Below are 24,810 nucleotides of genomic sequence, written 5' to 3'. Positions count from 1 at the left end.
AGCCTGAGTCCCCAGCACTGTACACCACACAAACACCACCCCGCACCCACAGCAGACACACAGCAAGGCAAGCCTGAGTCCCCAGCACTGTACACCACACAAACACCACCCCGCACCCACAGCAGACACACAGGAAGGCAAGGAAAAGCTACTCACACTCATTATTATCTTTAAAAATACTAATGGGGTAAATGAACAAACTAGTCTTTTCACACAAGAGAAAAGACAACATTGATGATGCTGGTTTGTTTTTTTTTTTTTTTTTTTTTTTGCCTTAAAACAGAAGAGTGGAATGCCATCAGTCATCTGTAATGAAGTCATCTATAACTGAAGCCCAGGAAGGCCAGGACTGCCCATGCCCATACTGAATTTCTGTGTGATCTGGGGAAAGATGGACCCTACGTGAGGGAGAAGGAGTCATTAAGTGACCTGGCACATGTGACTTTGTGTTGCAGAGCTTGTGAACAGAGTGTAGCCATGAACAAGGGCATGAGGACTTCTTAGTAGTTACTTAATTAAACCATTCACTCACAAAACAAGTGTTTGTCAAGACTGAACATGATGAGCACATCTGTAGTTCTAGCATGCAGCTTGAGTTACCTGAGGTCCTATTTCAAAAAATAGCAGTAACAACAATAACAACAACAACAATAATAAAAACCCCCAATGACACAACAAGACAACTCCCCGAGTACTGCTGAACATTATAGGAGGCAGTTACAGTTTAGTCAGATTGAGGGTAAACAGATTCTATTTGTTCCTACGTCATTAAAACCACTCATGTGGCTCTATGATATGAAATATGTGTGAGAAAGCTGGGCAAGCCTCAGCCCAGGGACCTAAAGCACGAGATGGCCATTGCTTCCCTCATAGGGACCTAAGGCACGAGATGGCCATCGCTTCTCTCACAGGGACCTAAGGCACGAGACGGCCATCGCTTCCCTCACTAACTCCTTGGATGCCCATTGCTTTGGAAGCTCCAGTGGACAGTGATAGGAGACGCTGGCTCACCTCGTCCTCAGGCCTTTGCTCATGGCCTTCTACAGCATTGGAAGACTCACTCTGGAGCAGCTGGCCTTGGGAGAGGTCCTCCACAAACTCTGGGTTGGTCGTTGACGTGGCTGCACTGCCATATGGACCCTCGGGGTGTGTTAACCTGAGCAACAGGCAAAGCACGCAAATTCAGCAAGGACAGCAGTAAAACCTTCTCTTACCAGGCTGCAGATAAATGTTCCTGCCAGCAAAAACACAGGTCAGTACTTGAATTATTTCTACCACTGTATAAAGTATAATGATGTCTGACAGACATTTCTAGCAAAACCAACTCTTAATTTCTGTCCAAAACAATGATCTCTCCTCCCAAACATAGACCTCATGTTTTAGCTCTCTAAGTATGCAACAGAGTCTGGCTTTTATATGCTACCGTGCATGTGTTTCCCATGTGATGAGGAAACCCTAGTAATGGACCAGATGATTGGGGCTGCCCAGGTCATCGTATTAGAGCCATTTCTTAATGAGCACAGGAAATAACTCATATAGCATAGACGCAAGTGTTCTGTTCTGAGCTACAATCATAGCCCAAGTATAAATGTTAGTCAGGCAGGGCTCCTATTCCAATAGATTAATTAACTAGTAATTGATTAACAATTATTAACTATTCTATATTCTAATCTAATAGGCTATTGGAAGCCAATAATCTATTCCTAGTAAGTTCTTCTAAGAAGTGGACAAAGAAGGTACAGATGATAGGTGACAGAGCCTTAGACTTGCATGTGCTAGTAAGGTATTTACTTATTTTTTTAAAGAGGAGGAAAAGGTAGGAGAGGCAGGAATATAGATGGTAGAGCAATATTCAGTTATTACTCTGAAAGAATACACACTCCATTGGACAATCAACAATGATCACAGTGTAGGTGCTGTAACAGATGTTTACAGACAGTGTCAGAAGAGGCCCTGGAGAAGGTCAGATGAAGTCTCTTTATGTGCAGAGGCTGCTAGAAAACATTTCACAAAGGCCGTCTTGAAAGATGAATAGGTATTCATCAGGTAAACACTATCATCCTAGGCAAAAGGAACATGGTCTGAGAGAAGGAAGAGCCCCGGTAAGGGCTTCTCGACACTCGAAGGAGGTTTTAAACACAGGCGGGATGAAGAGCAGAGACACAAAGGTGGAGGCTGGAATGAATGAATTGGCATAAATATAAATAAAGAAGGGGAAGTAGGATCCAAGGTAATGCTGAGGCTTCCGCTCAGGGGTTAGGTACTCACTATTAATCATGAGCAGAGCAGGGTGTACGGACGAGACAGACACACAGATGAGATGACGGGTTGGAAATTCTTAGGGCAGAATTAAACGGAGGTACCCTACAGAGAACTGGAAACCGTGCCCTGAGATAAAGCAGCAGGATGTGGAGCCTGAACTGGCCGTCTCTGTAACCAGGCAAGCCTTCCAGTGGTAAGACTGAGACACCAACCCAGCCACAAAACCTTTGATCTACAATTTGTCCTGCCTGTAGATGTGCTGGAGCAGAAGTTGTGGGAGTGGCCAACCAATGGCTGGCCCAATTTGAGGCCCATGCCACGAGTGGGATCCCACACCTGACACTGCCTAGATGGCCAGGAACCAGAGGCTGGGGAGTCCACAGACCTAGGATATAATCAAACACAACTGGCAAAAAAAATTAAAAAAAAAAAAAAGAAGTCAATGAAATGATTCCTAATGATATTCTGCTATACTCATAGATTGCAGCCTAGCCCAGTCATCATCAGAGAGGCTTCATCCAGCAACTAGCGGGAGCAAATTCAGAGACCCACAGCCAAACATTACGTGGAGCTTGGGAAACCCCTGCAAAAGAAAGGGAGGAAGAGTAAGAGTCACAGGGGATGGAGGACACCAGGAGAACATGGCCCACAGAATCAACTAGGGCTCCTAGGGCTCACAGAGACTCAAGTGACAAAGCCTGTATGGGTCTTCGGTAGGTCGTGTGCATGTGTGCTATGGTTGGGTAGCTTGGTGTTCGTGTGGGACTCCCAACAGTGGGACTCAGGTGTGCCCATGGCTCGTCTGCCTGCTCCAGGAACCCTTTCCCTTCCACTGGGGCTGTCCTGTCCAGTCTTGATATGACGGTATGTGCCTAGTCCTGCTATAACGCGTTATGCTGCGATCAGGTGAGATCCCTGGGAGGCCTGCTCTTTTCTGAAGGGAAACAGGAGATGACTGGATCTGGGGGAGGGGGAAGCTGGGATGCAATGTATGAGAGAGGAATATATCTCGATCAAGAGCTGAAAGGCAGCAGTCTAGGGGAACCACGGCTGGTGCTAGGTATTCTCCAGAAAGGCACCGAGAAGAAAAGGCCCACAGAACATGGTCAAATGACAGCATTTTAAAAGCAAGTGTTAGAAATATCACTTCTAACACTTTAGAAGATGGGAGAATCAGAACAGTACTGCAAGAGAAAGGAGAGGGAAACTTTAAAAAAACGGGGCGGTGACCAAGAAAAAAGATGTTAAGGTAAAATAAGACAGGCTAGCTGGGTGAGGCGCATGCCTTTAATTCCAGCACTTGGGAGGCGGAGGCAGAGGCAGGTGGATCTCTGTGAAGACAAGACCAGCCTGGTCTACATAGAAAGTTCCAGGTCAGCCAGGCTACAAAGTAATACACTGATATTTTTTTTTAAATGTCTTGTGATTTTTTTAAAAGATTTATTTATTTATGAATATGAATATACTGTCACTGTCTTTGGACACACCAGAAGAGGGCACTGGATCCCATTACAGATGGTTGTGAGCCATCATGTGGTTGTTGGGAATTGAACTGAGGACCTCTGGAAGAGCAGTCAGTGCTCTTAACCACTGAGCATTTCTCAAGCCCCAGACACTGTCTTAAAAACAAAGCAGAACAACATAAACAGAACAAACAAACAAAAAAGACATGATAAAAATAAAAACATTGTTGAATCTGGATCCCAGGTTAGGCAGCTTTAGGGAAATATAGTTTCAGAGGAATTACGGGGACAAATATCACATCATAGTGGATAGAACAATGAACAAAAACAGATGCAGATTATATTGTAAATGAAGGAAGAGACACTTTTCTGACTTTTTCTAGGAGACAAGCCAATGATTTTCTACAGGAGGTTTCTTCCAGATTGTTGAGGTCCTTTAATAAATGTATGTTTAAAAAGCAGCTACGAAGTCAACATTAACCAAGTTCTTGAAAATGTAGTGCCCCCAGGGCTGGAGAGATGGATCAGTGGTTGAGAACACTTGCTGCTTTTACAGGGGACCCAGGTCCAAATATTAGCACCAACATGGTGGCTCATAACCATGGTTAACTCTAACTCCAGGGGATCTAATGTCCTCTTCTGATCTCCTCAGGCACCAAGTATGCATGCGGTGCACTCACAAACGTGCAGTCAAAACACTCATACACATAAAATAAATGAATCCAAAAATACAAAAGTGCTCCTGTGACCTCGTTTGATCTTAGCAGTGTTCTTTTGCAAACGCTTCAGTTATTTTGGGTGTCTTGGGCCCCTTGTGCTCTCCCTATCCCTTTCATTTCAACTGTTACCAGCTTAAAACTTCCTGAGTTTCAAACATTTTTCTTCCATCAAAATATGCTTATCAGGTTGGGAAAGAATAGCATTCCCGAAAATTCCTGACAGACCTGGGCAGGTGGTGGGAAGGGAGTGGACACAGGTGTCCACTGGGCATGCTCCTAGCTAAAGCCGACAAACCTTCCACTTCCCCCTTGATCTCACTCTCTCCTGGCTACTCAAGAAGAAATTCTTAGCAATTCTGTCCTGTCTGGCATGACCAGTTCTTTCTTCTACAGGATTGGCATACTCTGTTAAAAGTGTGTTATATAATTCCTAAAGTAAAAGGAAACAAAACAAAGATCCGGTGTCCTACCTAACTTCCAGTGGAGGTCTTCCTCTGTTCTTTCCCTCAATAGCTAAGGCCCTGGAAAGAATTGGTTATACTCATGGAATTCAACTATTCTCCCATCTTCTCTGAAGGGGATTTCAAAGGAGATGCAAGCTTACAAGTCTTAGTTAGGCCACTGGTGAACATCATGTGAAGTCCAATGCTGTTTCTCAGAACTCATCCAAGGTACCAGAAGGGCCTGGCACAGCTGGCCTCTTCGTCCTTTGACACATACCATCCATTCCGCTGCTAGTCCCCTTGGGTATCTGTTTATGCTGCTGCCTCTCTGTGATTCTGGCTGACTTCCTTCTGTCCGTCTTCTAGATGCTGGAGCCTCCCAGAGCTCCTGATCTCTAGGTGCTGGTGCTTCCCCAGCCCGCCCACACCCCTGCCTCCAGTGCTCATTCCTTTGGTGATTGTATCTAGTCTCATTGCTTTACTATTAGCTACATGCAGTGATGATCTCAACTTTTTCTTTCTAGTCTAAACCTTCTGGAATTTCAGAACTTGTATGGTACTGCCTGACTGACATCTCAGCTTAGAACTCTAACAAGTCCCTTAGTCTTATAGTTTTCTGACCAGACTTCCTTCCTTTAACTGTTCAGTTCCCCCATCTAAGTTAGTGGTGACTCCATCTTTCCAGCTGGTGATGCCAAAACTTTGAAACTGTCTTTGTCTTCTTCTCCCTTTTCACACTGCTCATCTGGTCTCGCCGGCAGATCCTACTATCAAAATAGCTCTGGAATTTAATACTTCTCACTAACTCCATTCCCACATCCTAGAAACACACTCTGATGGGGTTTTTTCCTTCACGAGCTCAGCAAAAATATTCTCATCAAAGTTCTGAGTGATGTTCTTCAGGCTACCATCTCTCTTCTAAATTACTTCCAGAGCCTCTCATGTGGGTGTCCTTGATCCAGCCCTGGCTTCCTTCGCCCTACTGGCAGCAGAACAGTCAGATCAGCAAGAAGTCAGTCAGACCTCATTCTCTTCAAACCCTCCAGTGTGTAGAGAGAAGGTTAAAGGATCTTACAGTCCTGCATGGTAGCCCGTCCTACTCAGAGTACGGCCTATTAGCATCTGGGGCATTAGCTGCGAGCTTGTTAGAAACACAGCCTTACCGCAGATTTTCTACATCAGAATGCGTTTAGAGATCTCAAGGCATTTCCTTGGTACACTAAAGAAGCACCCACAGAACCCTTTGTTGACCCCCACCATTCAGTCTGCTGTTTTAGCCACATGGCCTTTCTGGCTATTTCTGCAAGGCAGCGATGCCCTTCCTTCCAGGCTCTTGCCTTGATTGCTTCCTCTGCCCATAAAAATCTTCCTTAGGTAGTAACATTCGAGTGACCTGATTTGTTTTGGGGGAGGGAGCACAATGCTCAAATTATGTTCTCAGTAAATGTTTTCTTGGCTACTGTCTAAAACTGTCCCCTAACCCTTCCTCCGCCCCCCCCCCCCGACTTCCTATCAACACAGCAGGCATCCTGCTTACAGTTCACTCTCCTCCCACTTTTCTCTCAGGATTGAGCTATAAAAGGAGGAGGAAGACAAGTATGGTGGCCCAGTTTATAATTCCAGCACTCAGGAGGCAGAGGCAGGAAGACTGCCTCAGATCTGAGGACAGCTTGGTTTACAGAATGAGTTCTAGGCCTCTTTGGGCTACATAGTGAGAGACTGTCAATCCAAAATAAAAAGTAAAATAAAAAGACAAAGTTTGTTATTTCTTTTGATCTTTGTTTTTGATCTAAGGCCTGAACACTGTTTGGTGTACAACTGGCAAAAATGTTGTTCTGAGACAGGATCTCACTCTGGAGACACTGCTGGACTTGAACACTGAGATTTGCCTGCCTCTGCCTCCCTAATGATGAACTTAAAGGGGTACACCTGTTTGCCTGGCTAAACTGAACATTTTTCCTGAATGAACTAATCTAGTAAATAGGCAGCCTTTAGAACGGTCTTGGGGAGCAGTTTCATTTAAGCAGAGAGGTCAAAGGGCAGACATGTTAGTGAGGTGAGGAATGGATGCGAGGGAAGAAAACAGAATCACACAGTATTTGTTTTGGAATATTTTTAAAAGGGCTTTAAAGAAGATTGAAATAATTCTTTCATTTTATCTAATAGTGAATATATTTCTTCTTTGGTAAACAGCTTCTAAATATCAAGAAAAGATTAAAAACCTCAAGCCAGACATAGTGGCACAGGCCTTTACTCTAGTCACTCGGGAGGCAGAGGCAGGTGGATCTGAGTTTGAGACCAGACTGATCTACAGAACGAGTTCTGGGGCAGCCAGGGATATACAGAGAAGTCTTGTCTTGAAAAACAAACAAGTAAACAAATACAACCCAAACAAACAAAGCCCCACAAAAAACAAAACAAGAAACCCCCTCTCAAGTGGAACAGAGACTTTCAAGGTAAGAGGTAGACATGGCTATTAACTTTTCCCTGAATTCTTTTACAAATCTGTCTAATGATCCCATGGAAAAGTGATGGGAGAAATAAGTTGGCTAAACTTCTAAGCATCTTTTTTTTAATTAATAAAATTTTGATTATTTTTATGTGTGTGGTGGTTGTGCCTGTCTGTGTGCCCAGGCACCTCATGCACACAGTGTCTTCCGAGGCCGGAAGGCAGCAGCAGCTCTTCTAGAACTGGAGTGGTAGAAGGTGGTTGAGCTGGGCACGTGGGTGCTGAGAACTGAACCAAGGGTCTCCAGAAGAACAGCCAGTGCTCTGAACCACCGAGCCATCTTATTTTCTCCAGCTTCTAAACATCTTGAACAAAGAATCATATTAAAGAGCTAGAACTTTGGCTGCAGACATGGCTCAGCGTCTAAGAGTGCTTGAGGACCAGAGTGTGGATTCCAGGACTCACGTCCTATCATGGGATAGTCCTGTGCAGCAACGAAGGAAGTGGACCCAGGAAGATCACAGGGGCTTGCTGGCTAACTCATTAAACAAAAAACTGAAAAACCAAAAGAACAAAAACTAACACACACCCTGCTTCCACTTGCCCACACACACGCATAAACCACAGACAAGTCCGATCTTTGAGGAAAAGATAAAAACTATCGAAGCTTACAGAGGAAATACATTTGACTTTTAGCGTGTTCTGCGTAACAGGTATTCCCTTTGCCAGGCCCACGATGCTGCCGTACCAATTTACAGGGACCGGACCGCAGCCAAAAGCACATTACAAAGTGGTTTACAACAGCTCTCTTTGAAAAGCCCAACAGATGCACCTTCTACATGTATCTACAAAACTGCCTCGCTAGCACCTCACCCTTGGTCAGAGCTGTGCTCGGAAGCCTCTGCAGAGCCCCAGAGGCCCAGAGGCCCAGAGGCCCAGGGCAGCTGCTTACCCAGTTGCAGCCAGATCACTGCTCTCCTTGGAGCCGTCTTCATCTGCAAAAAGGGGCGGCAGGGTAGAGCTGGCCATCAGGCTCTCCATCTCCCTGCAAGGAAGAGACAGTCATAAAAAAATTAATGGCTTAATTACTTCTGGTTCAAGCTCCACTGATTTAAGGGCCTGCCTTTCTTAGCTTTATTACATCAGCAACAGAATAGAAACTGACCTAAATGTTTGTTTTCCTGACTTGGACACATCAATTTAAACTCTGTGGTTAAAGGGCTTTTAACTATGCTCTTTATCAACTAACCAGATGAAAAACAAGTTGGGGGCTACGAAAATGGCTTAGGGCAAGTAAGAGCGGCAATGTGCGAGCCTGAGGAGCGTGCGAGCGTGAGGAGCCCGGCTTAATCCTCAGCACTCATGTATGCAGCTAGGCGTGGCCCTGCAGCATACTTAGAAGCCCAGTACTGGGGGAGAGGGGACAGGCTGGAGAGTCACTGGGAATTACTGGTAGGCCATACTAGCTGAGTTCCAGGGTCAGTGAGAATCCCTGCCTTAAGGGAATTCATTAGAAATTGATAGACTAGGACACCGGATGGTCTTCTCTGCATGCACACGTGTGTGTACATGCACATGCATGAGAATACACCACACATATATACACTACACATACATACAAATAAATATAAACAAGCCCAGTTTTAATAAGCACAGCATACTTGGAAAATCTTTTATTCATTCTCTAAAGTGTTCTTTAAGAAAGTCAAGCAACTTTAACTTACTGTTACTGTGTGTGCATTGCATGTGTGAATGCAGGTGCGTGTGTGCACGCGCGTGCATGCCTGTGTGTGTGTGCATGTGTGTGTGTGCGTCATGGTTTATATGCAGAGGTCAGAGGCTGTCCTTCCACTGTGAGTCTGTGCAGCAAGTATTTTTACCCACTGCTCCATCTCCCTAGGCTTTCAAAAGTATTCCTTTCCTGTAGAGATTTTTAGGTGGAGTGACCTGGAAGCGCAGCAACCTGGAGCAAGATACTTAACCAAGCACTTTAAGCCAAGATTTCACCATTGTAGACACAGACAAAACTGCTGACCTAACCTACAGAATTTACCTGACTTAACTTCCTGAGAGGGATTAAGCTGGAAGTACCTCATAAACAGGCTAAGGCGGCAAGCGTTTGGGGCGTTACTATATGCAGTACTATTACAACATTGCCAGCTCTCAGTCCCTCATGACTCATGCTTGGACTAAACGGCGACAAACCGAGCTCTTCAGAAAGGAAACCGTGCAAAGGAAGTAGAGGACGGAAGGCACACTGATGTGGGTTTGAGTCAGAGAAACCACACTTCCAGGTCAGAACCGTGCACCACTTCACTGCCATAACCCACAGCATGAATAGCATGCACCTGCGTACAGCAAACAGCTCAGCTTAATTGAAGAAAACACATAAATCACAGGAACCTGAGGTTATCGGACTGCAAGGATAAAAGGACAAAGTGACAAAGAGAGTAATTTCATTTAGCATATCTCTACAGAGAAGGATTTTTCCCTTTCAAGGTTTACCACCAAGGGCTTCACCCCATACAGCTAAAAGCAGCAACAGCCAATTCATCACGAAAGTGATATTCACACAAAACATTCAATAGTGACCCCAAACACCAGCCACTTAAGTGGAACTGCAAAGCACTCAAGAGAGAAGGCCGCAGTCAGTGGGCGAATTGAGAAGAAACCGATGGATTTCACTGAGGAGACCCTTGGCAGTCCTCGGTGCTGCTTCGTAGGGGGTTTGGGGAGGGGCCATTAAAGGCCAGCACAGCAGCCAGATAGAGCCAGTGTTCATCCCAGGGGAGGGGGAGCATTCAGGGGGAAATAGGAAGCAATTGCAGGTGACACGGAGCCACATTCTCAATGTTCAATGGAATGGTTTAATTCCCAAATACTAAAACTGATGCTTTACTTTTTGTTCTTAGTTAATTTCACTTCTAAATTTATTATTTGGCAGACCAAGATCCAAAAATAGCTGAATATGACAAAAAAGCTTCTCTGTATTTATCATAGGAACTATGGCATACAGAGAACCTGGAAGGCAGAGGAAGGCGTTCATACCATGTGCGGGAAGGCTTGAGAGCCATTTTCAGTTTCTTCAAGACGAGGTATTAACAGTGGAATGCCTCTAACAAATACTGTAGAATCCCACTTGCTTTCTAGAATGATCCCGACTCAAAACTCGTATTATTTAAGACCAGATGAGAGCATGGGCTTTCAAGGTTACCAACCCAGCGTTAATGTTCATCTAACTTGGTTCCTTCCCCACAAAAAGAGTTAGATACCATAGTCTAAGAGCCACACAGCCTCCAGCCTAAAAATGACTTGGTCAACTTATTTCTAAAAGTGTCCCTAGAAGTCACTGGCCTTTCAAGAACCTCAGAACTGGGCATCTGAAGCTTTTTGGCACTGCTCCCACATTCTTAAAGGGATATATTATTTGGCAGGGAACAAATTAAGTGTTTCTTTGCTCACTATGTCAACATGGCCTTCTTAAGAGTGTTCCCCAGATATCTTAGTCAGTTTTTGAAATGTAGGGAGACAGCTGAATAACACAACTTAACAACATATAAACAGACCACATAAACAAAGGAAGTTCAGAGAACACACTTTCCACTCCCACCCCGACCCTGCACTCTCTTAAGTTTGTGTTACTCAACCCATATGGCTTCAGATACATTTTCTCAGTGTCACTGAGCAGTCAGGCCCCTAAGAAATGAGTAATAAAGTGGGTGGAAGATAAAGGGGCCAAGATCAACAGAAGAAGGAAATGAAGAAAAGGCCAGTGAAAACCAGAGACCTCTAAAGTAGTTCAGTAAGTTGGAAAATGTAATGGTTCGCATGACTATGGCTTGGATCCCATGGGAATGAGCTTTCATCTGGTCCATGATGGGGTGATTCAAAGTGAATCACGGCTACTAAGTCCCCAAATGCCAAGTCCTTCTAGGGCATCATCTGGGCCTGATAATGTACCAGTACAGAGGTCACAGTGAACTTCACAATCCCATGCAAGGCATTTAAGACATCTAATGAATGCTCCTCTGGAAGGTGAGAGAAATGTGTACAAAGGCAAAGCAAAATACACAGATTTGCTTCTCTGCTGCGGTTTACATAAATATCATGCAAGATACTTCCTGGCAGAGGGACTTACCCAAGTCTTCTGGCTATAGTCCTAAAAAAATCCTATTATTTTGAAGCTTATTCTTTGAACTGAGTCTACACCTTAGCTCTGGAAGCCACCAAATTCTATATAACACTAACTATTCACTAAGCTAAGAGCTAATTTAATAACTAATTTAATTAATAATTTATGAATATCTCAATAACTGATTAAGTTATAATTAAAAATTGTATCAATCATACTAACTAACCATTCTCTCTGTGTAGCAAGCTGGGTTACCAAGTCATAATGGGAACATGGTTTTGGGGTACCTGGAGAGATGGCCCCGTGGATACCTACCTTCCCTCCCAACAGTGAGAATCTACGTACAAAGTTGGCAGACGTGGCAGCTGCTTGTAATCCCAGCACTTGGGAGAGTGACTCGAGATTTCTGGGGTAAGTTGATTAGGACAAGCTGAGTCAGGAAGATCTGGGTTCAACTGAGAGACTGTCTCAAAACAAAATATGGAGAGTAAGCTACCTAAAGTCAGCTTCAGGCTTCTGCATGCTTGCATACTCATGTGCACCTGACATACATGCAAACACGCACATATACAACAAATAGTAACAAGAGGAATGTGGCTTTGGTTAATATAGGGCAACAAAAAAAGCAAATTGGGTGATGTTTAAAAAATATTCCTTGGATCAGGGAAAGGAATAGTGCTTACCAAGCTGCTCTGAGGACTCGAGTTTAATCCTAAAACCCATGGTAAAAGACAGAACCAATCTCTGAGAGCTGTTCTCTGACCTTCACCCGCAAGACATCCAACCTGATGGGCAAAAGTGCCTGTTGTCTGAGCCTGATGGCCCGAGTCAGATTGTCTTTTTGTTTTTTTTTTTTTTTTTTTTTTTTTGAGACAGGGTTTCTCTGTGTAGCCCTGGCTGTCCTGGAACTCACTCTGTAGACCAGGCTGGCCTCGAACTCAGAAATCCGCCTGCCTCTGCCTCCCAAGTGCTGGGATTAAAGGCGTGCGCCACCACTGCCCGGCCGAGTCAGATTGTCATAACCCACAGAGAGCCAGATCCACTGACGTGTGGCTGTGATCCCAGCACTCCTACAGGAAGACTGGAGTCGGAAGACCGGAGGTCGGGACAGAAGTCCCTAGAAGCTTATTGGAGTACACAAGTCAGGAGCATGCAGGGTGACAGAAACAGAGACTGCCTCACAAGACGGAAGGAAAAAACTTAAGTTGTCTGGTGACCTTCACATGAGTACTGTGACACGTGTATACCCACATCCACACCCCTTACCCCTCCTATGGAATAACAAATACAATAAAAAAGGAAAAAAACCTCAACTATATATTACCTACAAAGAAAACCGCTTTAAATATAAAGGTGCACACGGCAGAAAGGGACAGAGAAAGAGACACCATGCTAACAAAAGGAAGTAGAGGTAACTAATAATAATTCCAGATTAAAAACTTTTCCTCTGCAAAAGAAAATGTCAAAGTTTCAAATTGGGAGAAATATTTGTAAAACCCGTATCTAATTAAAGAACAATTTTAAAAACAGATTGAAACCTGCAGAATAGAACCTTATCAAAGAATACAGACAGAAGCCGAAAGTACATATGATGTTCAACATCACATGTCATAAGTAATTGCAAATTAAAACTACTACTATCTATCTAGTGGATGGCCACAATCCAAAATACTGATTACACTAAGTGCTGGCAAGGACATGGGGCAACAGTAATCTCCACTGTTGATGGGAATGCAGATTGGTAAATTCTGTGGAAGAAATTTAAGTTTCTTTCAAGAGTATGTGTACTTACTATGTAATTCTGAATTCATGATCTTTGGTATTTGGCTAATTGAGTTTAAAATCTATGTGCATATAAAACCTGCTAGACATGGGTATTTATAGGAGTTTTATTCATATCTGCCAAACCTGGATATAATAAAAATGTCTTTCAGTTGGTAAATAAAGTGTGGTATAATCAGATAATAGCATGTTATTCAATAATATAAAGAATGAGCTAGGCACAGAGGAAACAATACATATTACTAAGTAAAAGTCATCAATACGAAAAGTAATATTGCATGAGTCTACTAATTTGATCTCCTATGGAGTAAAAATAACTAGTTGTTGCCAGGATTTGGTGTGGGGAGCAATGGATGTGGAGTTTTTTAGTGAACTGAAACTATCCTGTAGGGTAATTCAGCAAGGGACAGATAGCATACGAATGTCAAAACCCATAGCATGTATACCACCAAGAGTAAACCTTGGTGTGAATTATAGTCATGTGGCAATTTTGTTGATTACAACAGATGTGCCATTCTGGCCAGGATGTTGGCAGTGGGGTCAGCTGTGGGTGTGTGGGAATGGTGACTACACAGAATTCTACTTGCCTCATTTTTTTCCTGAGGGCCTAAAGCTATTTAAAAAGTAGAGTTCATTTATTTAAAAATTACTGTATTAGATATTTAGCAATTATACAATATACATGTTTTTTGGCATATAGCCAGGTGGGCATAAATACAACTGACTTTGCTATGCCTACACACTTAAGAGGAGGGAGTGGAAGTACGAAGGCTTACGACAGCATCATCTACTAGCTGTGAACACTTAGCTAAGAACATTCAGCAGGCTGTAGGCATTAATTAGTATGCTCTACAGAGGGGATAAGAACACTGTTAATCCTACTTGGCAGTTAACTGGGCTTTAGTTAAATAAGATTGAATAAAGAACTCTTTCGCTGTAGGCTTTTAAATGGGACAAGAAGAGAAGAGATGAGACGAGAACAGGTAATCTGCGAGGCAGAGGGAATCAATCAGTATAGAAAGTCCTGAAATACTGCTCGGAGAGCTGAGAGCATGCTCTGCCTTGGACCTCTGTGTAGGATGGCCTTGGTGAAAAAGAAACAAGAAGAGAAAAAGAATGAGATGGCCCAGTTAGGTGGCGGGCATGCAGCTAGTCCCAGCACTTGAGAGGCTGAGGCAGGAGGACCACAACTGAGGCCAAACCAATGCAAATGTAAACCCAAAACCAGCCAACCAACCAAAAAAACCTAAAGGGACTGGAAACTCAGTGGTTAGAGCACCTGTTGCCATACAGAAGACCCAGGTTCAATTCCTAGCACACATACCATAGCTCATGATATTTATAATTCCAATCCCAGAGAATCAGATACCCTCTTTAGGCCTCTGTGGGGACCAGGCACATACATGTGGTAAACAGACATAGATTCAGGCAAAGCACTCATAAACATTAAAACAAAACAGCAACAACACTCCAAACAGAGATAGGTGTGGTGGCACATTGTTTTAAACACGGGAATTGGGAGGTGGGAGCTGTAAGATCAACAGTTCTAGGCCAACCTCAGCTATATAGTAAGTCTGAGGCTAGCCTGACCTACACAGTGAGATCTTGTCTCAAAAAATTCAGAAGCTAAAGCAGACAGGTGGACATAGGAAGTATCTCGCCAGAGGCTGGGTAGAACAGGTAGACTATAGGGTTCTCTATTTCTAGAACTTCAGCTCAGGCTCCTAGGACCATTACTGATTTAAAAAATTCTAAGAATGAGATAGCAGAAAACCAAATCTTCATATAGTCATCCATTTAGCAAACACTCATTGGCTACCCGCCATGTCAGGCTTCTCTATACACCGGAGATGTGATAAGCTGATCTCAACAGGCAAAAATCCCTACTCTTTTGGAATTCACAGGATACTGGGGCAGACAGACCAAAACTACTGAGTAAAGTGAATGATGCTATTAGGGCTCAAGGGGAGGGAGTGTTTTCTATGTGGAGGCTAAGAAACCTTCAGTGCCGTTTCCTTTGGGGGAAACTGTGTGTACGTATGTGAAGGAAGAGAAGGCCAAACAGACAGAACACCTAGTGCAAAGGGCTATGTGGCTGAAGGAGGTGGCAGTTGGGGCTGGACAGAGCCAGAGGCAAAAGCCTTCGTTTGAGAGCTAAGCACAGCACTAAGCTTTGAAGGCTACATTATGGGTTTGGCTTATGTCCTAGAAAGGAGGCTACTAAAAGTAAGTAAGGCATGAGAGCTAATATTTTTACGAGGTCACTCTGGCTGTGAGCGGGCAGCGAGGGAAATGGGTAGAGGCCATGTAGGAAGCTTCTGCAGGGAACAGGAAAGGTAACAGAGGCTTAGAAGGAACTAGTGGTATAGGCGTGAAGTAGTTAGATTCTTATATTGAAGGTGGCTCCAGCCTGGAAGTTTAAAACAAACTAAATACAATTAGGAATAAATCTATGAACTGTGCCCTGTCTATACATTAACCCTGGTCTATTGATCTGATTAATAATAAAGGGTAGGCTGTACTGAAAATACACTATTTGTAATTTTTTTTGAAGTGGATAGGTATTTTATTACAGGAGAAGTAACTCAGCTGCCACACACTGTCTGTAGCTCATACATTTACAACAATAAGCCCACGTTCCCTCTATTCACCATGGGATCAAGACTGTATTTGTTATCAATAGTGGACAGCTGTGCTTCATGGCATTCTACAGTATGCGCTCTCTCTTGGGCTAGAGATGTTCTTCAAAACCAAGAAAGGAAAAGAGGAGGCCAGAGTTAGAAACAAACATCAATCTGCCATCTGGTTTAGGATGTTTATGAAATTACAGTTTTCCCAATATAGGAATCAGATAATTAAAAGAAATCCAATTCCTGTACATGCATGTATCCCCCTGGATGGAACTCTTACTATGACACAAATGTACTGGAGGGAAAAGGTCCCCACAAAAGTTAAGAAGCAGTGTTTGTTTCAGTAATAACAGGAAAAATAACACCACTTTCTTCTGCCAAAGCAAAACTTGTCATTTTACGACAGTGTGTTGTCTTGGACTTTACGGTCCATTTGTTTGGCTGTTTTATGGTGTCTGTTGGTTTTAAACTGCCCTTCCTACACAGCCTACCTAAGCACTGCTTTTATTAGCAGTAAACAAGGCAGTGAATGCCCAAGACCAACTTGGACCAGTAGTAATTCAATAAAGTTTGGCTCCACTTCCTCAGTGTGGAGTACCTTCCTCATTCCCTGGTATACTATACAGCAGTAAAAAGGTGAGTGTGAGGGTCTCGGATGCAGCTCAGTTGATAACAGTGCTTAGTTAGCATTCGAGGAGTCCTGGTACTGAACTTAACCCTACATAAACTGGCCATGCAGGCACATGAATGTAATCTCAGCACTTGGGAGGTGGAGGCAGGCAGATCAAAATTCAACTGCACTCTTGGCTTTACATACTGTGAGTTCAAGGCCAGCCAAAGTTAAAAGAAACACTACCTCAAAACAAAAAATTAAGCTGGACAGTTGTGCACAGCTTTAACCCCAGAACTGGAATTTGAATTGTGAGTTCGAGGCCAGCCTTCTCTAGTGAGCGAGTTCCAAGATATGCAGAGCTATACAGTGAGACCCTGTCTCAAAACAAAAACAAAAATACAAATAAAACAAACAAGAAAAAAGGAAGAAAAAGGGGATGTTGGGATAATTGTATCCCCTATAGGATATCATGTGATATTCTCTCTCTCATATATAAACACGCTCCTACCTCTTTCTGCCTCCTTCTTTCTCTCCGGTAGGGGTGGGGAACAAACCCAGGGCCTCAGCAATACTAGGTAAATTCTCTGTTCTAATACTGAGCCACATCTAACTAAACATCTATATATGACATTTTAAAAGAACAAACCTCCTTTTAATTACACAAAGCACAAAAATAAATTTTTATTTGGTGAAGGTATGCATATTTTACACTCTTCTTGGTAACTGTCTTTTTGATATTTATCTGTATTCTATGTGCATTTTTATATGTGTGGGGCCTGCTTCTATTTGTGTACCAGGTGTGTGCAGGGCCAGCAGAAGGCACAGGATTCCCTAGAAGTGGAGTTCTGGATGTTTGAGCTGTCACGTAGTTAGTTGCTGGGTATCAAACCTGGGACCTCTAGAAGAGCAGCAAATGCTTTAACCTCTGAGTCACTTTTCCAGCCTCTCTTCTTGGTGGTTTTAAAGGACGCTTTATCAGAATCAGGGGATTTAAGATTAGCATGGTAGCACACATCTGTGATGCTGGCATTTAGGAAGTAGGGACAGGAGAGTGACTGACAGAGTGAGTCTGAGGTCAGGGTACACGACGAGACTCCATCTAAAACAGGGGGGCGCGTTCATAACTATCAAGAGGGAAATGGTGAGATTCTAAAAAAGCTTTACACACTGTTGTAGTTTACCCTATGTCACTATGTTGGCATTATGGTTGGGTTAGGTACATCCCACAGTGACAAGTTCATGTGCTGAAGAACTGGTTTGCAGCTTGTGGTACTAGTGGGAGAGGACAGGGATGTTGGAAGCGGAGGCCTACATACTGAGGACATAACCCTGGGAAGGCATCTGCTTTGTTTTCTGGCCCTTCCTCCTCTTCCTGGTCCCCATTCTTGTCTTCCTTCCCTGTTTTCTTTCTTCCTAGCTGCTCTGAGATGAGCAGCTTTGCTTTACTTCCATTCTCCACCATTAAACCCAACTTATCTCAGCCCCGTGGAGCTAAAGCCACCATGGCTTGATCTTCCAAAACCATGAGCCAATAAAACCAAAACTAAAGGAAAACAAAAGGTTCTACTTTACGTATTTGGTCCACAGAAGACTAACATACACTGAATGGCAGAAGTAAATAGAATAAAAATAATAACAGCAAACTAACAACAAACTCATGTCTTTTTATAGTTATACTTCATAATTTGGAGACAAACACCTAAAAAGTATGTGGAAAGGTGGTAATGGTCAATATATGTAAATACCTATTTTAGCATAACAGATGATACAGAGCTATAGATGAAGTCGGTGACTAAGATAAACATCTGAGGCGACCTTAACTATCACAGTACACTTTGATGCACAGGAGAGCTGAAGGATACAGACGACAGCTGAGCTCACTAACTGACAAATAACAGCTCGGAGCACTGAACTATCGAGACGTCCAGGTAATGCTAAGGTAGTGAGCATCCAAACAGTAGGGTTCAAGGTTCGGGTCTTAGGAAGGCAACATACAAGAAAGCAGAAGCCACACAGGTCCCAACCAAACATCAGCGGAAGGTTCTAGGGCAAAGGTGCTGGCAGGTGCAGGGAGCACACCCCCTCTCGGCAATCTTACCCACTTCCGCCAGCTCAGCTCTGCAGCTGTGAGACAACTGAAAAGAAAAGGCGGGAGATGTTTCTTTTAAACGCAGGGAATTCTCAATCTTTTCCTCTTTCAAAAGCAAGTGCAGGGGCTCAGCTGGTTGAGACTGTGCAGCATGTACAGCCCACCTGATCCAGTCTCCAGCACGTCATAAGCAGGGAAGGGGGGCTATGCCTGTCACCCCAGCACTTGGGAAGTAGCTGCACAGAGAGCAGAGTCCAAGGTCATAAAACAAGAAGCTGCAGAGTGAATCTGAGGACAGCCTGGGATACAGCCTGGCCCCATACCCCCAACAAAAACAATAACAGCAGCAACAAAACCAACAACCTAAAAACACTGCAGAGGTCACTGGGTACTTCAGATTTTCTCAGCCAAAAGACAAAGAAACAAACAGACTTATCAACAAGGAGGCAACAGTCCTGTCTTCACTGAGGCAACAGTCCTTTCTTCACTGCGGCTACAATGAAAAGGTTCTTTAAAAACAAACAGGCAACGTGCTTACTAGCTTAAACAGATGAATGAAATACCCTCAATTATTTTTATTGTATTTTGCTTTTAAATTCTAAAGAAGACGAGTTACTAAGCAGCCACAAAACTCAAGTCTGGGTTATTGCCAAAGAAGTCTTAGTGACAGACGGCTAGGCTGTCTTTCAGCCGTCCCTCTTGAACTAGGCAGACAGGGCAGGGAGAGCTCAACCTGTCTATGCAGGGAAACTATGAGCTCTGTTTATAAAAGTCACGTCTCATATTTAAAAATCACCCCAAAGGTTCTATATTCAATTAAAAATAAATTAAATTTTATATCTTGAAAGGTTTGCATTTGTTTTTATAAAAACTAATGTTTTATATTATGGGAGGCCGAGAAACAGGTGAAGTTCATCTTTTCGGTGGCTAACTAACAAATTTTGGAGGGGAGGGAGTATTGTGACTTTTTATTCCTTCTCCACTATCTAGTGACAGAAGACATTTCTCTTACTGATTAGAAATATACTGTCAACTCAGATTATGAGCTATTAAATCTCCCAATAAATTACATGAAAAATATATTGAAATTATCTTATAAAAACCCCATGTAATGGTGGAAAACAGACCATGGCAAGGAGTTTTTACATTTCCTAAAAAAAATTTAATTTTGAAAATTTTAATACAGATGACCTTGATAAACACACACCCATAGTTCAACAGTAGGAAATGTGATACTGGGGCTGGAGCGATGGCTCCAGTTTAGAGTGTTTGTCGCCCTTGTCCTGGGTTTGGTTCCTAATATCCACAAGGTCTGTGAGACACAGCTGAGCAAGGGGGCAGGGCTAGCTCGTCTGGACAGGGGCAGTCTTCCGGCTAGAGACTGGAGGAGGTAGGGGTGAGAGCTATGGTGGGTGCTTTCTACACATACCATCAACAGTTGTGCAAAGGAGGAGAAGGCTTTGCCATCCCTCTGAGCTTTAACCTAAGGGGTGGCTGGCTTTGCCATCATCTCCTAGACGAGGCTATGGTCTTTGACATGGCTATGCCCAATCTCAGCAACAGACATTCACTCGGGACTTGATTCACACAGAAAATCCTCCACGCCCCACAAGTTCTGTTGCTTTGATAAAATACCCTAAGTAAAAGCAGCACAGGGGAAGAAGGGTCCATCTGGGCCCACAGTTCCTGGTCATGGTCTAGACTCACAGCATAGTATCCATAGTAAAGAAGAGAGACCGAACACAGGGATCCTTACGTGGTTCCTATGTTTGGCTGGTGTCCCGCACGCTAACACAGTCCAAAGCCTACCTAGCTGATTAAATGGTTCTGCCCACACTCATCATGGTGGGTCTTCCTACCTCAATTAACAATCAAGAAAACTCTCCACAGACATGCCCAAAGGCCAAGCTGATGTAGATAACTCCTCAGTAAGACTCTCTTCCCTTGCAGGTGTGGTGGCACATGTTGTTAATCCCAGCACTCAGGAGGCTAAGGCAGGTGGATCTTTACGATTTTAAAGCCAGCCTGATCTAAAACTATGTAGAGAGATTCTGTCTCAAGAAAAAAAAAAATTGTCTTCCAAGGTGACTCTAGGTTGTGTCAAGTTGTGTGTGTGTGGGGGATGAATGCATATGCCTAACCCCACCAAAAATATATGAGAATGCCAGATACAGTGACGCATACCTTTACACCCCAAAACTCAGGAGGCAGAGGCAGGCTGAACTCTACAAATTTGAAACTAGCCTGGTCTACACAGTAAGTTCCAAGCCAGCCAGGGCCACACACACAGAATGAGCCTGTCTGAAAAAACAAAACTGTGAGAATATTTATGGCAGCTTTATTCATAATAACCTCAAATACCAACAGTATCAGGGAGCAATGACACCTTTCCTCTTTTTATTTATTCTTCCCTCATATATTACACCCCCAACCACAGTTACCAATCCCTCTTCTCCTCCAAGTCCCTTCCATCTCCTCCCCCAGCTCCCTTCTCCCCTTGTTCCACTCCTCTGTTTCCCTTCAGAAAAGAGCAGGCCTCCCCGGGGGGATCAACCAGACAGATACATTATATTCTTACAATGAAAACAAGAATACTATAAATATGAAACTATCACATGCAATATGGATGAATCTCAAAGGCTTAACAATGAACAAAAGAAAACCAGCCAGCACTTGGGAAGCTGAGGCAGGAGAATTATGAGTTTGAAGACAGTCTGAGCTACACAGCAAATTCCTGGTTAGTTTGAGCCACACAATACAAAAAAAACAAAGGAGTGAGGATAGTATATTTATGTACATGGTTTTCAAGAGCAATTAACTCTATGGTGCCAGAAACCTGACTAGCCGTTGTTTCAGATACAGGGAGAGAAAGGGGCTACTGTCTGGAGGGAGGGGTACCCCATGAGCTGAAGTATTTACAGCTATGTATCTACCTATCTTTTTATTTGTGAACAAACTCATTGACTTTATACAGTTAGTCTGTTCATTTTTGTACCAAAAAAACATTTAGAAGCTATCAGAGAAACACTGATATAGATAAGCAGTTTAGGACTAAGATTTACAAAGAACAGGAACCACCCCAACTCCCAAGGCTCACCCCATCCTCAGTCTATTCACTGTCTATCCAGCTTCTGAGTAGCTCCTGCAGTCAGACAGTGTTGGTCTTCTGGAATGAACTCCAAACCTGTCCCTAAGAGGCTTCTGTCCCTGGGTTCTCATTCTGTTGGGGGAGGGAGGAGGTAGACAGTTCTCCCACATTCTCTGTTCTAAATAGAACACATCCTTTTCCACATCCTGAGGCTTAGCTGACCAGTGCTGAGAGTCCTTCCAGCTGGAAACATCCCAGGCTTCAGTATTCCAGTTTTTGTTGATTCTCCCTTCTCTCTACACCTCACTGAACTTTAGTATTTTAAAGTTTTGTTTCAATATGAGTAGATAATCAGCTTGTAGAAATGTTATTTAAAATAGAAATGTAAAACGTGTGTATCTGTAGCTGGCTATACCACATGTGTGTAGTCTCAGGAGCAGGAGAGTACCCCACTGCTGAGCACCTTAGATGATGCGGCCCCAAGGCGTGTGGCTTAGACCGGGAGGATGACAATGGCATTTCTTACACAAAAGATAAGTTGATAAGTTGGTGGCAATTATTTTGACCTAGACATTCTGAATGGAGATGAATAACTGGGAAAGTGATTACGCCTAAAGGAATGAATAGACACAAAAGTGTTTACTTGACCTCAAAGAGACATCTGAAAACTTACTAATATTGTATAGTTTAAGAGATTTAAAAGTCTTTACAAAATTAAAGCTTAGAAGAAAAATATAAAGGCAAAGAAAGGCAAAGAAAGAATGCATTTTTTATTTTTGATTTTAAAGCAGAGTCTCATGTAACACAAAGTGGCCAGAAACTCATTATATAGGCAAGGATGACTTTGAATTCACTGGTCTCCTGCTTCCACGTCCTCAGTGCTGGGATAACAGGTACATGCTGCTACCGTGTTCAATTTACACTGTGCTGGAGATAAACCCAGGGTTTGTGCTTGCTAGGAAGCACCCTACCAACTGAACTACATCCCCAGGCCCAATGCTCTGTTTTTTGTCTCATAGACTGAAACAATAATTGAGACCAAATTAATTCAAGGTTATTGGCAACATGAATTATACAAAGTAAATCTTGACTCCAAATGTAAAATGTATTCATCTCATGACTCTGGGGAAGTTTTGTGGCAGCATATGAGCTGAGAAGAAAGAAGATTTGTTCTTGGCTGTGCTCTGAGAGAAGGTGTCATGAAACTGATGGTTCTAAGGAGTTAGCATGCAAATATGAACTAGAGAACATGTCTGAAGACAATGAAGGTTACACATCAGACGAACTAAGGAAAATATATACAGGCAATGTAATGGGCAACACTGAACCGAAGGCCTCAGTGTGTGTGGCTCCATGATACACTAATTTAACAAAGAAAGCTGAACACAGGAGGATACGCTGCTGAGTCTGCCAGCTGACTTTCCTTGATTCCCTGAGCTACCAGCTCTTTTATTCCTGTAACACTTGGCAATTAAGCTCCAGCATCAGAAGTCTTACCACTTGTGCTGTGATTTCCCATGCATCCATGTCTTCTATAGAAGGCACCATGCCAGGAGTGACCTAGCTTCCTCAAGGACCTTGGTTCTCTTACTACCACTGTAACTTGTCTGGCAACAGGGATTGCTGTTATTTTCTTTCAGATGTAAACACTCTAGTTCTAAATGAGCATAAAACCAAACAAAGCTTGTAGGAAAATCTTCCATTAATTTCTGTTTTCTTCCTGACTGCTGCCCTTTCACTTACTTATTTGAAAGATTACTCTAGGCATCACGTCTAATCCATCTGAAACATACAGTAACCCCGTTTCTATTTCTAACTTTATGGAAAGGTCTCAGGTGCTAGGACCCTCTGAAGCGCTCCATCTGATGGACCCCTGTGTGTATGTGCATGTGTTGGCCTGAGTGTGTAGAGGCCAAAGGACAAACCTGGGTGTGGATGGTTCATTAGGTTCTGTCCATCTTTTTTTTTTAGACTTATTTAGTTTGGGGGGCTGGAATGATGGCTCAGCGGTTAAGGGCACTTGCCGCTCTTCCAGAGGAACCCAGTTTGGTTCCCAGCACCTGTGTTACATGGCTTACAACATTCTGTAACTATAGCTGTAGGGAATCCTATATGGCCTCCGCAGACACCTGCACTCATGTACACAAACAGACACACAGAAGTAAGTTACTTATTTTTATTTTATGTAGATGAGTGGTTTTCCTGCATGTATATATGGGTACCATGTGCCTATCTATATTGCCCATGGTGGCTGAAGAGGGGTCAGATCCCCTTGAAACTAGAGTTACAGATGGCTGTAAGCTGCCATGTGGGTGCCAGGAACCAAATCCTGGTCCTCTGCAAGAGCAGCCAGTGCTCTTATCCCTGAACTACTTCTCCGGCACCCCACCCCATGTGTGTGTTGGTGTGTATGTGTGTTGTGTGTATATGCATATTCATTTGTGTGTGTGAACTCGTGTCTGAGTATGGTGTAGTGCACAAGTGGAGACCAGAGGACAGCCTTGGGTGTCAGTCAGTCCTCACCTCCACCTCATTTGAGTCACGGTATCCTGCTGATTACTACTGCATAAACCAAAATAGCTGGTCTACTGAGCTTAAGATTTCTCTGTCGCTGCTTCCCATCCTGCTGAAGGCACAGTGGGGTGATGGACGGACGCTCGCTCCTCACCTAGCTTCATGCAGTTCTGGGGATCCATCTTTCTTCCCGGTGACGCTTAGAGACTGAATCACCTCTTCAGTGCACTCTCTCTTTTCCACTGCGTTTTCAGACAGGATCACTTACAGGGTTACTTACTGGCCTGGCACTCACCAAGAAAATTAAGTTAGGCTGCCTACCCAGTGAGCTCTAGGAATCCTGTCCTTGCCTCCCCAGGGCTAGGATTATACCACTGTGCCCCACTCCTTTTGTGCTGGTATGGATTTTGGGAATCAAACCCAGGTCCTTATTCTTACAAGGCAAGTGCTATACCAACTGAGCCATCTCCCCTGTCCAACGACCGCTTGAGTTTTAATCTAACTTTCTCAATGGCATTTGATGTTGTAAATGACTCTTCAAATTCATTTCCCACTACTTATATAACTAGATGTACACTTGGATTTCCTATACACGTATTTACAGTTGTTACCTGTTATCTTTATGT

General features: G+C 43.4%; 1 protein-coding gene across 5 annotated transcripts in view; it reads right to left on the bottom strand.

The window, feature by feature from the left end:
* The window catches only part of Hmg20a (high mobility group 20A), a 75,941-nt gene that overhangs the window by 22,620 nt on the left and 28,511 nt on the right, over window positions 1–24,810 (bottom strand). For 3 of the 5 annotated variants that reach the window (XM_028774556.1, XM_028774554.1, XM_028774553.1), the window contains exons 2-3: window positions 8,289–8,381; window positions 1,012–1,156 (exon numbers count right to left, since the gene is read on the bottom strand). In XM_028774556.1, the coding sequence (XP_028630389.1) occupies window positions 1,012–1,156; window positions 8,289–8,377 (234 nt within the window). In that variant the 5' untranslated portion in view covers window positions 8,378–8,381. Of the gene's footprint in view, window positions 1–1,011; window positions 1,157–8,288; window positions 8,382–11,783; window positions 11,936–24,810 lie in introns of all 5 variants that reach the window. The other 2 variants (XM_028774557.1, XM_028774558.1) reach the window with 2 other exon arrangements.

The sequence above is a fragment of the Grammomys surdaster genome, unplaced genomic scaffold (genome assembly GCF_004785775.1).
Source record: "Grammomys surdaster isolate TR1022 unplaced genomic scaffold, NIH_TR_1.0 241, whole genome shotgun sequence".
Taxonomy (NCBI): Eukaryota; Metazoa; Chordata; class Mammalia; order Rodentia; family Muridae; genus Grammomys; species Grammomys surdaster.
Note: the sequence above shows the minus strand (reverse complement) of the source record. Positions and strands in the feature narration are given on the sequence as shown.